The 16932-nt window shown below is 38.4% G+C and overlaps 1 protein-coding gene and 1 pseudogene across 1 annotated transcript; both read right to left on the bottom strand.

Moving 5' to 3' along the window:
• Positions 1 to 363: 363 nt before the first annotated feature.
• Positions 364 to 818, bottom strand: LOC109219025. Its single transcript, XM_019383425.1, has 2 exons — positions 615 to 818; positions 364 to 555 (listed from the first exon to the last, which is right to left on the bottom strand). The coding sequence occupies exons 1-2, from the start codon at positions 816 to 818 to the stop codon at positions 364 to 366; spliced, it is 396 nt and encodes a 131-aa protein (XP_019238970.1).
• Positions 819 to 2583: 1765 nt separating this feature from the next.
• On the bottom strand, positions 2584 to 8177 carry LOC109219024 (annotated as a pseudogene).
• Between the last annotated feature and the right edge of the window lie 8755 nt (positions 8178 to 16932).

Here is a 16932-nt window from a genome sequence, read left to right as displayed (position 1 = left end):
CGTTTTATCTGTGTTATGTTTGTAGTGATCCTGCTTGTGAAGATGACACTCTTTGATTAAATGTCCTTACTTTCCGCACTTATGGCAACACTAATTTCCTTTGTTCTTGCTAGTGCTTCCTTTCTTGGGAATTTCTCCCTTTCTTCGAACCATTTTCTGGAATCTTCGAGTAAGATAGGCTATGTCTTTCTCATCACCACTTGTATCACTGATGTCATCCTGGAGTAAGATAGGTTCTTCTCTTTTTTGTTTTCTCTTCTTTCAAGATATTTCTTCTTCATCATCACATAGGTTTTAAGATTTCTAATGAGTTCATCAATGGTCAGCTTCTACAGATCCTTGGCTTCAGTGATGGTATTCACTTTACTCTCCCAGGAACCAAGTAACACAACGAGTATTTTTCGACCAGCTTGTTTCTGGGTATGACATCTCCAAGGGAGTGAAGATCATTGATGATGGAGTGAAGCGTGTGTACATGTACTGAATAGACTCATCCTCTTTCATCTTGAAAAGCTCGTACTCAGTAGTGAGCAAATCAATTTTTGACTGCTTGACCTGGGTAGTTCCCTCATGTGCAGTTTGAAGAGCTTCCTAGATCTCCTTAGCAGACTAACAGGCTGAGATGCAGTTGTATTCATCTGGTCAATGCCACAAACAAGAATCTTCTTTGCCTTGAAGTTCTTCTTCACGGCCTTTCGATCAACATCTTTGTACTCTGTTCTTGTCTTTGTGACTGTAGTTATTCCCTCACCAATAGTTTTCATGGGAACAAAAGGACCATCACAGATCACATCCCATAGCTCTGAATCCTCAGCCATGATTACAACATTGTCACGACCCAAAATCCAATAGTCGTGATGGCACCTAACCCAACCTGCTAGGTAAGCCAACTAATAACTATCCATTTCCAATAGTATTACTAAGACAATTAGACAAGAGAAATTTTCTGAATCTTATACCTTTCCCAAGGACTGGTAGTACAAATCATGAGCTTCTAGGAATAGAATTTACAAAGCTGGTATGAAATAAATACATCATCTATTTGAAAAGTACATAAATTGAGTTTTAAAAATTCTAAGGCTACCATGAACAAGAGGCAGCTACAATCGGAATGCAGGTAAGTCTTCAATTCCAGCTCCCGTCACTCACAGCAACATCAGCAGCCAACATCTGCACGCAAGGTGCAGAAGTGTAGTATGAGTACAACCAATCCCATATACTCAATAAGTAACAAACCTAACCTTAGGTTGAAAGTAGTGACGAGCTGGAACATAGGTCGGGTCCAACACCAATAACCAACAGCAGTTCATAAGAATGTGAAGCAAATAATAAAAGAAGTAACTTGGAATTTAAACTGCTCAGCTTTTCATAATACCCGAAAATAGTTCTGCTCTTCAAGTATATCACTGAAAACCCAAATCCTTTACCGAAATCATCAAAAATATGAGATTGAAAATAGTGTTTCCCTAAAAATTCCTTTCAAAAATACGTAAGATGTTTCATTTTTAAGATAGCATGAGGAAAATACATCTCTATGCCTACATGTCAAGATACAGGTAAATTCATAAATGACACCAAAAAACAGGCAGCAGAAGGAAATGCATCTCTATGCATGTATCTCAAGTACGCATCTCAAATGCAGTCGTCACAGTGAAGAACTCATGTACTCACACTCTTAGAGTACTCAATCTCACTGTTTCATACTTTCCACTCATCATGCTCAATCACTCAACTGCACTCCGTCACTCAGTACTGATCAGGGCAAATCTAGCCCAAACATAATAACTGCTAGCAACTACGCTCACTGGGGGTGTACAGACTCCGGAGGGGCTCCTACTGATAACAACAAGGTCGGGAATCCAAACTAGAGTAAGGAATTGAGAAGTAAATGCAGAAGCAATAACAATAAGGAATTGAACAACAAGAATTGAAGTGCAGAAAATAAAGGATATGGGAAAATTCAGGGAAAGAATTCCAAGAACTTCCAAGAACGCAAGTTCTAAAGCCTTGACAAGATCCAAGCAACAACGTTTTGATTTATTGAAGAAATCAAATGCCTTTACTTAAGAACAAATCAAAAACAATTGATTCGGATCTTGACCGCTTTACGAGTAACTTGAGACAACAATTAATAACTAGTATTAATCGCCTTCTAAGAATACCACAAAGGAATCAATGATATCACAATAAAGAAGTTATCTTACTATCTTGAACTATGAACTACTAAAGGTTGAAAGGTAAATCTCAAAGCATAAGTAACAAAGGTTCAAAAGAACTCTCAAAGTATAATATTATTAATCAATAATGAAGTGCCACAATGAATGAAAAGAACTCCTATTTATAGGAGAAAAAAATCCAAAAAAACTAGGTAGTGTGGCTGCCAAGGCAACCCTAACTTGGAGGCTAAGGTAACTACTAGAAAACCTAATAAAAGCTAATAAAAATAAGAGGGTGGGCGGCCAAATCCCTTAGGGGCAGATTTGAGCCTTAAAATTACTAGTTTGGGCCATTGGTTTGGACTCCAATTGGGCTCCTTTTGAAACACCCCCTTTTGGACCTCATTTAAGCTCATTTTAAGCTCTTCTAGATGCTCTTTTGGTGGACTTCAAGGGCTGATGTTGGGACCCAATCTTCCTCCTCTTGGACTTCAATTTGGGCCACCAAATAATTGTAAAACTTGGATAATTCATATCCTTTGGGCTTGAGCTCTTCCTCTACAATTAAAAGCTTCTTTATTTGCCATTGAAGTCCAGCAATCTTAGTCTGCAATTCTTTAGCTTGAGATCTTGTAAATGGCATTCTTGAAGCTTCCAAAACTCTATCATTGTCCTTGATGCTATCATTCCCCTCTTCGTGAAAAGAATTAGTCCCCGAATTCGATCCTACATCAAACAAAGACAAGTCAGTAACATTATATGTAGCATTTACTTGAAACTCACCAGGAAGGTCCAGCTTGTAAGCATTGTCTCCAATCCTTTCAAAGACTTGAAATGGGCCATCTCCTCTAGGATGCAACTTTGACTTCCTTTTGGAAGAAAATCTCTCCTTCCTAAAGTGAACCCAAACTAAATCTCCAGGTTGAAAAATAACTTGTTTTCGACCCTTATTCTTTCTCAAGGCAGTTTGCTCATTTTTCTTCTCAATTGCAAGCCTTGTTTGCTCATGAATTTTTTTCATCATTTCAGCCTTTGTCCTACCATCAAGATTAGCAATATCATTAGTAGGTAATGGTAATAAATCAAGGGGAGTAATGGGATTAAAACCATAAACAACCTCAAAAGGAGACATACCTGTAGAAGAATGGATTGTTCTATTGTAAGCAAATTCAATCATAGGTAAGTGATCTTCCCAAGAAGTTAATTTACCTTTCAAAACAGCCCTCAAACATGTTTCCTANAGCTCATTTTAAGCTCTTCTGGATGCTCTTTTGGTGGACTTCAAGGGCTGATGTTGGGACCCAATCTTCCTCCTCTTGGACTTCAATTTGGGCCACCTAAATAATTGTAAAACTTAGATAATTCATCTCCTTTGGGCTTGAGCTCTTCCTCTACAATTAAAAGCTTCTTTATTTGCCATTGAAGTCCAGCAATCTTAGTCTGCAATTCTTTAGCTTGAGATCTTGTAAATGGCCTTCTTGGAGCTTCCAAAACTCTATCATTGTCCTTGATGCTATCATTCCCCTCTTCATGAAAAGAATTCGTCCCCGAATTCGATCTTACATCAAATAAAGACAAGTCAGCAACATTGAATGTAGCACTTACTTGAAACTCACCAGGAAGGTCCAGCTTGTAAGCATTGTCTCCAATCCTTTCAAGGACTTGAAATGGGCCATCTCCTCTAGGTTGAAAAATAACTTGTTTTCGACCCTTATTCTTTCTCAAGGCAGTTTGCTCATTTTTCTTCTCAATTGCAAGCCTTGTTTGCTCATAAATTTTTTTCATCATTTCAGCCTTTGTCCTACCATCAAGATTAGCAATATCATTAGTAGGTAATGGTAATAAATCAAGGGGAGTAAAGGGATTAAAACCATAGACAACCTCAAAAGGAGACATACCTGTAGAAGAATGGATTGTTCTATTGTAAGCAAATTCAATCATAGGTAAGTGATATTCCCAAGAAGTTAATTTACCTTTCAAATCAGCCCTCAACATGTTTCCTAAGGTTTTATTAACTACTTCAGTTTGTCCATCAGTCTGTGGGTGACAAGAAGTAGAAAACAACAATTTAGTTCCTAACTTCCCCCAAAATACACGCCAAAAGTGGCTCAAAAACTTAGCATCCCTATCACTAACAATAGTTCTAGGTATACCATGCAATTTAACAACTTCCTTTACAAATAGATCAGCAACATGTGAAGCATCATTAGTCTTTAGACAAGGAATAAAACGAGCCATTTTGGAGAACCTATCTACCACAACAAATATACTATCCTTACCATACCTTGTTCTAGGCAAACTTGACACAAATTCCATAAAATTATCAATCCAAGGTGAAGTAGGAACAGGTAATGGCATGTAAAGACCATGTGGTAATACTTTATATTTAGCTTGTTTACATTCCAAATATTGTGCACACACTCTTTCAACATCTTTTCTCATGCCAGGCCAAAAGAAATTTTCAGCAAGTATGTCTAGTGTCTTTGGGACTCCAAAGTGATCCCTAAGGCCTCCCCATGTGCTTCCCTTACAAATACTTCATGTAAAGAGCAATTAGGAATACACAACTTATTTTCCTTAAAAAGAAACCCATCTTGAAGATTAAACCTCTCAAAAGGACCATACTTACAATCTGCAAAAATCTTGCCAAAATCAACATCATTAGCATAATGTCCCTTGATTTGATCAAAACCCATCAATGTACAAGTCAGAGTAGTAACTAAGACATACCTTCTTGAAAGTGCATCAGCAACAACATTCTCTTTCCCTTGTTTGTAAGAAATTACATAAGGAAAAGTTTCAATGAATTCAACCCACTTAGCATGCCTCCTACTAAGCTTACCTTGACTCTTCAAGTACTTCAAGGATTCATGGTCAGTTTTAATGACAAACTCTCTTGGCTACAAGTAATGTTGTCATGTGGCTAAAGCCCTTGCCAAAGCATATAGCTCTTTGTCATAAGTGGAATAGTTCAATGTGGCTCCACTCAACTTCTCACTCAAGTAGGCAATAGGTTTAGAATCTAGCATCAAAACAGCACCTATTCCTTTGCCAGAAACATCACATTCAATTTCAAAAGATTTAGAGAAATCAGGCAATTGTAACAAAGGAGCAGAACATAACTTTTCTTTCAACAAGTTAAAAGCAACATCTTGTTCTTTTCCCCATGTAAAAATCTTATTATTTTTAATAAGTTCAGTTAAAGGAGAAGCAATGGTGCTAAAGTCTCTCACAAACCTCCTATAAAAACTAGCAAGTCCATGAAAACTCCTAACTTCAGTTACACTCTTAGGTTTAGGCCATTCCTTTATTGCTTTGATTTTCTCTTCATCAACCTCAACTCCTTTAGAACTAACTACAAAACCCAAGAAAATCACACGATACACACAAAAAGTACACTTTTTAAGATTAGCAAATAAAAGTTGCTTTCTAAGAACTTCAAAAACTTGTTTTAGGTGTTCTACATGCTCCTCTAAAGTGTTAGAAAAGATCAAGATATCATCAAAGTACACCACAACAAATTTCCCATGAAAATCCTTAAAAATATGATTCATTAATCTCATGAAAGTGCTAGTGCATTAGTCAAGCCAAAAGGCATAACTAACCACTCATAAAGCCCATATTTGGTCTTAAAAGCAGTTTTCCATTCATCTCCAGGATTCATTCGAATCTGATGGTAACCACTTTTTAAATCAATTTTAGAAAAGATTTTGGATCCATGTAATTGATCCAACATGTCATCAAGACGAGGAATAGGATGGCGATACTTTACCATTATCTTGTTGATTGCTCTACAATCTACGCACATCCTCCAAGTTCCATCCTTTTTGGGTACCAATAGGATGGGAACAGAGCAAGGACTCATGCTCTCTCTCACAAAGCCTTTTTCAAGCAACTCCTCAACTTGCCTTTGAAGCTCTTTTGTCTCTTCTGGATTACTCCTATAAGCAGGCCTATTTGGGATTTGTTATCCAGGCACAAAATCAATTTGATGCTCAATGCCACGTAAAGGTGGCAAACCATTCGGAATATCTTCAGGAATGACATCTTCAAAATCCTGCAAAAGAGAAGAAATGCTACTCGGCAAAAAAGAAGTTAGTAACTCAGAATTAATCAAAGCTTCTTTGTAAGTAAGTAGTATTATGGTCAACCCCTCTTTTCTTGCATTTAGCACTCTTTGGCTTTTATATAGAAACTCTCTTTTTTCCTTTCCTTAGCCTCTTTCCACTCACCAAGACCTTCTATTTTTTCACTCAAACCCCCTTTTATTTCTTCTCTCAAATGGCTACCCTCTCTCTCTTTCTCTCGGCCATCTCTCTTTTTTCTAACTCTTGGCCTCCTTTCTTTTCTTTTCCCTCAAGTTCACTTTTTATCCCTCCCCTTGGTTTTCCCATTGTTTCCCTTAATCTCTTCTGATCTTCAAACAGTTGAGAAGGAGATAAAGGTGCAAGAGTATATTTCCTGCCATTAAGCTCAAGAGAATATCTATTCTTCCTTCCATCATGAAAAACATTCCTATCATACTGCCAAGGACGACCCAGTAAGATATGACAGGCTTGCATAGGGATTATGTCACAAAGAATATCATCCTCATATCTACCAACATTGAATGAAATCATGCATTGTTTGTTTACCTTTAGTTCACCACTATCATTTAACCATTGGAGTCTATAGGGAGTAGGGTGTTTCAAGCATGCAAGTCCCAGTTTTTCCACAAAGTATGAACTCACCACATTAGCGCAACTACCACTATCAATGATCATAGAACACGTTTTCCCCTTTATCCCACACCTAGTATGAAATATATTCTCCCTTTGTTCTTCACTATTGCTTCCCAAATTGATAGTCATAATCCTCCTAACTACCCCAATCATGCCATCGTTAAAAGGTAGTTCTACTTCATCTTCATCTTTACTCACACCTCTCTCCTCTTCCTCAAATTTATTACTCTCGTATTCTCCACTCATAATCTTCCTAGCCACCCCAATCATACCAGTATGAGGCAGTTTTACATCGTCTCCATCACTCACATCTCCCTTTTCTTCTTCTCCCTCACTTTTTTCACTCTCATATCCCCCATCTTCTCTAAGAATGATGTTTCTTCTACTTGGACATTCATGCATCATATGTCCCCTTCCTTTACATTTATTACCTTGAATAGAAATAGAAGGTGTATAAGGTTTAGGATTAAAGGTTTTACCTCCCTCTTTGTTCTCAAATTTTCCTTTACCCTTGTCTTCTTGAGGTCTAGAAGAACTCTGCTTCTCTTGATTCGGCCATGGCTTCTTGGAGATGGTGTTTGACCGACCTTTCCACGAGCTAGTTTGCTTTTTTTTATTTTGCTTTTCTACCTTTACAGACAAATCAACTAACTCATCTATTGTTACATATTGTTGTAATTCTACTACATTAGCTATTTCCTTATTTAAACCATTTAAAAATCTAGCTATTGTAGCCTCTTCTTTCTCCACACAATTAGCTTGGATCATAGCCATATCCATAGCCTTAATGTATTCATCCACAGACATGGGCCCTTGCTTCAATTTTTGAAGACGTTGTTGTAGCTCTCTTTGGAAGTGTGATGGCTTCATCTCAGCCCAAGTAGCAATTGGTGCTTGTCTTTCTTGCAATCTATCCCTAGTAAGCTTTTTCCACCAAATAGCAGCATAGTCAGAAAATTCAACAACAGCAAGTTAACCTTCTTACCTTCAGAGTAGTTGTGACAGCAAAGATGGCTTCAACCTTTCTCTAACAATCAAGATACAAGTCTGGATCCCTTGTTCCCTTGAAAGATGGCATCTTCATCTTTATACTACTTATATTGTCATCTTCTACTCTACCTCTTTGTCCCCTCCTATCTCTTCCCACCCTATCAAAATCAATATCATTAAAGTCATCTATAGGGTTTTCTTGATTTACAATAGGAGTAAGGGGTACATTTCTCCAAGCTTGGGGCCTAACATTATTTCCCCTCCTAAGTTCAGCTATTGTATCATTTTGCTCAGCAATGGTGTCCCTCATTTCTTGGAATTGCAAATTCCACCTTTCGAATTGTTGATGCATAGCTTGCAAGGTAAAATCATTTCTTGCTTTGATTTCGGCTTCTTGGAGAACCTTTGTTCTTCATCACTACCTATACGCGACATCTTAAAAAAAATAATTAGATTGTATCCTATAAATTGGCTTTTCCCTCAATTGTTCTCACACACACTTGCCTTTTTCCTCTCGAAATAACCTTTGAACAAAATACTTTGTAGATTTATAGTTAAACCCAACTCGTATGAAGTTCTTAGTAGTAAAATATAGATTTTTGGGGAACGAATGAAAGAAGAACCAAATCCTAGAACTGGTAGGCTCGGTTGAAACAAGACACGAACAAAAAGGAAAGGACTATATATTTAGATCAGAAAGAGTAAGAAAAATTGAATTTTTCTTATCTTTGAAATCTAGGATCCCCTCTTCTTGTTTCCTTTGTTAATTTTTGAAACAAATTAAATACAAAAGAAATTTCTTGGAGAGCAAGCAATTATTTTCTTTTTTTTAAACTGATTTTTTTTTTGCTTTTTTCTTTTAATTTTTTTTTCAAGTTACTATTCACGATGCTACAGTAACGTTTTTTTTATTGCTCTTAGTATTCAAGAAATCCCAAGAATTATCAAGAACGAAATCTTGATAGAACCGCTCTGATACCACTTGATAACAACAAGGTCGGGAATCCAAACTAGAGTAAGGAATTGAGAAGTAAATGCGGAAGCAATAACAATAAGGAATTGAACAACAAGAATTAAAGTGCAGAAAATAAAGGATATGGGAAAATTCATGGAAAGAATTCCAAGAACTTCCAAGAACGCAAGTTCTAAAGCCTTGACAAGATCCAAGCAACAACGTTTTGATTTATTGAAGAAATCAAACGCCTTTACTTAAGAACAAATCAAAAACAATTGATTCGGATCTTGACCGCTTTACGAGTAACTTGAGACAACAATTAATAACTAGTATTAATCGCCTTCTAAGAATACCACAAAGGAATCAATGATATCATAATAAAGAAGTTATCTTACTACCTTGAACTATGAACTAGTAAAGGTTGAAAGATAAATCTCAAAGCATAAGTAACAAAGGTTCAAAACAACTCTCAAAGTACAATATTATTAATCAATAATGAAGTGCCACAATGAATGAAAAGAACTCCTATTTATAGGAGAAAAAAATCCTAAAAACTAGGTAGTGTGGCTGCCAAGGCAACCCTAACTTGGAGGCTAAGGTAACTACTAGAAAACCTAATAAAAGCTAATAAAAATAAGAGGGTGGGCGGCTAAATCCCTTAGGGGCAGATTTGGGCCTTAAAATTACTAGTTTGGGCCATTGGTTTGGACTCCAATTGGGCTCCTTTTGAAACACCCCCTTTTGGACCTCTTTTAAGCTCATTTTAAGCTCTTCTGGATACTCTTTTGGTGGACTTCAAGGGCTGATGTTGGGACCCAATCTTCCTCCTCTTGGACTTCAATTTGGGCCACCAAATAATTGTAAAACTTGGATAATTCATCTCCTTTGGCTTGAGCTCTTCCTCTACAATTAAAAGCTTCTTTATTTGCCATTGAACTCCAGCAATCTTTGTCTGCAATTCTTTAGCTCGAGATCTTGTAAATGGCCTTCTTGGAGCTTCCAAAACTCTATCATTGTCCTTGATGCTATCACCTACAGCCCAAGCGTTGTAATCCGCATGGACAACTCACGTGCTGCACGGACAACTCACATGCTATAACGTCAATATTTGGATCCGCACAGACAACTCACGTGTTGTACGGACAACTCACGTGCTATAGTATCAATATCAGAATCCGCACGGACAACTCATGTTCTATAGTATCAATATTAGAATCTGCATGGATAACTCACGTTCTATATTACCAATATTCTCACAATCAGGCCCTCGGTCTCACTCAATCATCAATCTCTCCAGTCTCTCTCTCTCTCTCTCGGGCTTACAATGTCATGAAACTAGCCCAAAAATGATGATATGATGTATCAATAAATAACAATAGAGACTGAGATATGATATGCATATGAATGCGTATGACTGAGTATATAAAGCAATGAAAGCAAATAACTGAACAGCAGAAATGACCTCAGTAGGTCCCAACAAGATAAGCATGTAGCCTAGACATGGTGTCTAACGTGGATCGCAGCTCAATAGCTCGAGTACATAGAAATTTCATGGTTACAGGTAAGATCAGGTAACTACATAGTATCATAGAAATGACGGAGTCACAATTCACACGGTGCACGCCCACACGCCCGTCACCTAGCATGTGCGTCACCTCAACACCGACCATGTAGCACGTAATTCGGGTTTCATACCCTCAATTCTAAGTTTAGAAGAGTTACTTACCTCGAACAAGCCAATTCTAATACTGAGCAAGCCAAACGATGCTCCAAGAATGCCATCTCGTGCGTAATGACCTCCGTACGGCTCAAAACTAGCCAAAAGCAACTCAAATATATCAAATAAAGCCCAAGGAAATAATTCCAAATGATAAAGATCGAATCCTTAGTCAAAACCCAAAACCGGCCGAAAATCACACCCGGACCCGCGCCGCGGAATCCAACAAAAGTCACGAAATATGAACACCCATTCACTCACGAGTCCAACCATACCAAAGTTAGCCAATTCCGATTGCAACTCGACCTTCAAATCCCCAATTTATAGTATATGAAGTTTCTACAATTTTTCCCAAATTTTCATCTTAAAGTACTAATTAAATGATGAAATCAGTGATATATTCATGTATATTAACTAAATTCGAGTTAGAATCACTTACCCCGATGATTTTCTTGAAAACCCCACGAAATATCGTCGCAATTCGAGCTCCCAAAGTCCAAAATGTAAATAATACCCTAACCCTCGTTTATATAGTACCAAAGTTGCCTTCCAAAGTGCTGACCGCACATTTTCAAGTGTGGTCGCACATCCCAGGTCCTGCGGCCGCAATCAAAATTGTGCGGTCGCACTTCAGCAAATTCTGCCCTACCAGGCTTTAGTAAAATGGCCATAACTTTCTGTACAAATGTCCAAATGATGATTTCTATACCTATTTGAAACTAGACACGAAGAGCTACAATTTTTGCTTTTGAATCATCTCCAAATTCCTTATGGATCAAAAGTATAAGCTTCCGAAGTCAGACCAGCGAACCTGCAGAACACCCTGAAGTGCGGCCGCAAGAAAAATTGTTCGGTCCGCACTTTTCCTCTGTGGTCCGTATTTTTCCATCTGCCAAAACACTTTTTCTTGTGCCTCAGCACTTTTATTCTACCTCAGCACTCCAAAATGTGCAGCCCGCACTTCCAAAAATACCAGAACAACATCAGAGTGCCGAGATGCCCGGACTCGCTCAAAACTCACCTCGAAACGCACCCGAGGCCCCCGGGATCTCAACAAAACATACCAACAAGTCCTAAAATACCATACAAATTCAGCCATTCGAATCACATCAAATAACGCTAAAAACACGAATCACCCTCCAATCCAAACTTAATGAACTTGAAACTTCAAATTTCTACAACCGATGCCGAAACCTATCAAACCACGTCTGATTGACCCCAAATTTTGTATACAAATCATATTCAACATCACGGACATATTCGAACTTCCAAAAATCCAATCCGACCCCGATATCAAAAGTCCACTCCCGGTCAAACATCCCAAAATTCCAATTTTCGGCAATTCAAGCTTAATTCTACTACGGACCTCCAAATCACAATCCGGACGCGCTCTTAAGTCCAGAATCACCCAATGGAGCTAACGAAGCCATCAAAAAATCAATCCGAGGTCAAATACTAAAAAGTCAAACTTGGTCAACCCTTTCAAATTTAAAGCTTCTAGCTGAGAATCATTCTTCCAAATCAATTTCGAATAACTTGAAAACCACAACCGACGATTCACATAAGTCACAATACATCATACAGAGCTACTCATGCCTGTAAACTACCGAGCGAAGTGCAAATGCTTAAAACGACTGGTCGGGTCGTTACATCCTCCCCCACTTAAACATGCGTCCGTCCTAGAACGTGCCCAAAGTTGTTCCAAAAGCCATCAAATCGCCGTGTAACCTTACCATGCATATACCCGGGGCTGGTCCCATGTCCCCCTATCCCATATTGGTCTGATAATACAACAGAACATAAATTTCTTAATTCAACCTAGCCCATAAGCCTTAGAATCAAATTTCCAACATCTGAAATTTTTCTATAAGATCAAAAACTCACATCAACACTCTGTATAAGTCTGAACAAGTTGTACCAAGCCATAACCATAACTCAAATACTCAAAACTCAAATACCACATAACTCAAATACTCATAGCAATAATTTCTAATCATAGTAGCTCCTTAGAATAATCGAATAATAGTAATAAACCTCATATAAAATAAAGCCTCATTCTAAAACCTTTGTACACTGCTGATGATAAAAGAAATACGCAGAAACTCATAACCATTCATCAGATCAACCAGTTGTGGAACTCCCTCTCCTTCGATAGGGACTATAGCAAATTTCTAAGCCGATCAGCAACAATATCCTTCCAAATATACCGCAATCAGATCCGATAGCACCCATTCTACGTACGATGCCGTCATCTCATCTAAAATAATCACTCTAGTGACATGCCACTTCAATACAATCTAAAGTCACAACCCGTGCAATTCGTGCACCAGTAAGCAACAATCCAAATGTACTCAAATCACAGAAAATAACTCAAATGAGAGAACTATTCCGCAAGCTTAACAAGTACTGCATCAACGAAATGCTGAAAATCTATCACACATCGTAGGACCATCACACGAATCTAACATAAAGGTTCGTACCTCAGCACAACCCCGCCGCAATGCGTGACCTCATCCAAACACTGGTCCATGGCATATAGCTCAAGCCACCTTGCTCAAAATCAATAACCACACACGATTCGACATCAAATTCCCAAAGTGCATTACCATAACCATGAAGAAGCCAATGACGCAATGCCACACAAGCCTGAAAGAACATAACCAATGCACAATCAATCATGCAACAGCCAAATACCCATCTTGCTCAAATTCCGCTAAAAATCCTAAATAGAACCGGACCATGTGTGCATATAACCAATGAATCACAATTCCCTGTAGCATAGAAGAGTAACTCGCAGATCATTTCAGAACACAAATAAGCTCAACAACAACCGAATAGCACATTCCTCAACAATAGCAGTATGGAGCCAACCAATCCAACGCGGTGTAGGATACACATCCTAATTGGGCCTACCAATGGACCCCCAAATCAACTCTGGTCATCCACAAATAGATAAATAACCCTCCGAAGATCCACAATGACCTAACCATAACACATACCATCCTCTGACTAGCTTTGGCCACATTTTCACAGTCCACAACCACGGAACAATCTACACATGAGAACTCCCAGTCTCCAAATCCATAACACACACGAATCCGTATTTGATCCCAACTCCACCGCCCGAATATCTAACACATCTCTAATACACGATCATCCCACGAGGAACACATCTATAATTCTTCTGTGCCACAAAGCAAACTTTGAACATCAGCAATCGATCAACCAGGAGACTGCCGCAATACCAATGAAGTATCCAGAAATCAAAACACAGTGTCCCTTCTGAAACTTATACTCTCATCAAGCCATATCTAATAGTAATATCATTTATCTAGTCATCTGAATCGTCCATGCTGCGTAGGAACTCTTGTCCTTCCCTTCAAAACTGAATCGTAACCTTACACAAGCAAATCTCAATCCTACACAACACATCGCATATACCATGCCATCATATGAAAAATACAAGAACTTCGTATCCACTCCGAGTCACAAGCAACTACGTACTCAATTAGCCAAGTACTTTCCATTTGATTTCATCCGGAGAAAATCACTATACATCACATGCTCCTCAGGCCAGTAGGAAATATACTTCTCGAACCGTAGTAGAAACCATTGAGAACTCTTCAAAACACATTTTCCCATAATCAAGCCATAAAAATTAAATCTCTCTAACTAAACCAAGCCACGTAGGTCACCAAAAATCTAAGAGCATTACCATGAAACACCTGTAGAGACTATCCACATCATAAGTACCCAAGGAACCGATTTTATCCATTACTGTGCTGATCCAGCCCACTACCAAGTTGTCCTAATTCTCAGAGTTCCTCCCGAATTAACTTCAAATTGATACTTTTCCTCGCCATAATACCACAATCCTCAACCAAAACTCACCACATGAGACCCTAGCATAAAACCACACCGCCCTAAGGCTTATAAGCCATTGAATGCTCTTTTAAGCACCCCAAAAAAATACCACAAACTGAGAAACTCACTACGAAGAGACCTCCTGCGAATTTCAAGGTGTTCTTTCACCTTCCCAATACTGAAATGTAGAATCCATAAAGATATAGAAATACCGAGAGTCCCGACACTCTCCATTGAAGATCTCAGTTTCTAACCATATACAAATCTTGAAAGTTCTCAATTGCTACATTTAAATCTTGCATCCATTAGAACCATTATTGAGAGTCTTCCACTCTACTTAGATATCAATTAAACCGACCAAGTGGATCAAACGACCTGTGCCCAATTAACACAACAGCACCCAAAGAAGTAATCCACGCTCCCAAGCAGTCGAGTGAAACCCTACTTCTTGCACACTACATCCTTTACGAATAACAACTCAATCATTCAATGTTTCCCATATACCCACAAAACATAATACAACCCGTATCCAGAAATTCCTTTACTCGAGTCATCCTCGATCTCCACCTCTGTAAATCATAATTTATTCACAAGTATACATCAAAATAGAAACCAATATAACACATAACCGTGCAATCACCACGTCGATAACAGACTCCCCCACTTGCTCAAAGCCAAGGAATAAAGCATCTGATAACTTACAATAGCCACCCCCATACTGGCATAATACCGCAATCGGATTCAACTAAATCCTTCCTAAGCTCATGTAACACAAACCATATAATACCTCAAATCGTTTGCGAATCTCGCATTCATCCTCGTAATAGTCAATCCAACTTCCACAAGCGTTCCAAACTCAAATTGCACTACATATAATTCACTGGTAAAAGAGAACTCTCAACAAAACAACATAGGGCTCACACAACCTCAGGACACCCCGCAAGAAATAACCCACCTACTTCGCCTCAAACTGACATCTTTCTATACCCTTCCACAGTCACAACTACTACCCAATTACTTAATCTTCCTTATTCTGAACTCATCAATAAGACATGAGAATCTAATTCGTTCCACAGTTAAACAACATGAAGGATCCTTCAATACACTCATAACTCGAGACTATACGTCACATCAAGGCAGAAATCAAGCACCCGATAGTCCTTTCTACTCCTCAAGCAAACCCTTCTTGTCACATTCAACCCATATGAACACATCCTGCAGTCACATCATACTCATCACATATCCATCCAGCCACAAATTCCACTAATAGAGACACTACCGGATATATAAATCCAAAAGCATATGCTCACACAGTCAAAATCTTTATGCTAAAGCTACAGTCAAAATTCGACCTCAAGTCCTCTGGACTGGCGCATCATCAGCAGACTAAAATCACATATCACACCTCATTCCTGGAATCATAAGTCATCGATGAAAAGCTGATACCGAGCGCTCACATGCGCATACGAATGCGTGGAAGGAATTCAAAGAGATACGCTTCAAGCTAAATCAATGTCGCACGATAATGAAAGAAAGATGGGAAGTATATCCTACATGTCGTGTAGCTTCTGGAAGATAGGTATGGACATCATCAGACCACCGCAAGACTCTACTAAACACTTACTCATGACTTGTAGAACCCATAAACCTAGAGCTCTGATACCAACTTGTCACGACCCAAAATCCACTAGTCGTGATGGCACCTAACCCAACACGCTAGGTAAGCCAACTAATAACTATCCATTCCAATAGTACTACCAAGACAATTAGACAAGAGAAATTTTCTGAATCTTATACCTTTCCCAAGGACTGGTAGTATAAATCATGAGCTTCAAAGAATAGAGTTTACAAAGCTGGTATGAAGTAAATACATCATCTGTTGAAAAGTACATAAATTGAGTTTTAAAAATTCTAAGGCTACCATGAACAAGAGGCAACTACAATCGGAATGCAGGTAAGTCTTCAATTCCAGCTCCCGTCACTCACAGCAACATCAGCAGCCAACATCTGCACGCAAGGTGCAGAAGTGTAGTATGAGTACAACCAATCCCATATACTCAATAAGTAACAAACCTAACCTTAGGTTGAAAGTAGTGACGAGCTGGAATATAGGTCGGGTCCAACACCAATAACCAACAGCAGTTCATAAGAATGTAAAGCAAATAATAAAAGAAGTAACTTGGAATTTAACTGCTCAGCTTTTCATAATTCCCAAAAATAGTTCCGCTCTACAATTATATCAGTGAAAATCCAAATTCTTTACCGAAATCGTCAAAAATATGAGTTTGAAAACAGTGTTTTCCCCAAAAGTCCTTTCAAAAATACATAAGATGTTCCATTTTTCAGATAGCATGAGAAAAATACATCTCTATGCCTACATGTCAAGATACAGGTAAAATCATAAATGTCACCAAAAAAACCAGGTAGTAGAAGGAAATGCATCTCTATGCATGTATCTCAAGTACGCAAGTCAAATGCAGTCGTCACAGTGATGAACTCATGTACTCACACTCTTAGAGTACTCAATCT

This window comes from Nicotiana attenuata, unplaced genomic scaffold (genome assembly GCF_001879085.1).
Source record: "Nicotiana attenuata strain UT unplaced genomic scaffold, NIATTr2, whole genome shotgun sequence".
Lineage (NCBI taxonomy): Eukaryota > Viridiplantae > Streptophyta > Magnoliopsida > Solanales > Solanaceae > Nicotiana > Nicotiana attenuata.
Note: the sequence above shows the minus strand (reverse complement) of the source record. Positions and strands in the feature narration are given on the sequence as shown.

Bases quoted from the DNA above. Each gene is read 5' to 3' on its own strand.
- LOC109219025 (XM_019383425.1), bottom strand. From the start codon at position 818: ATGGCTGAGGATTCAGAGCTATGGGATGTGATCTGTGATGGTCCTTTT. The intron at 556-614 runs GTTAGTCTGCTA...GGAACTACCCAG, and splicing joins ATACAACTGCATCTCAGCCT to GTCAAGCAGTCAAAAATTGA.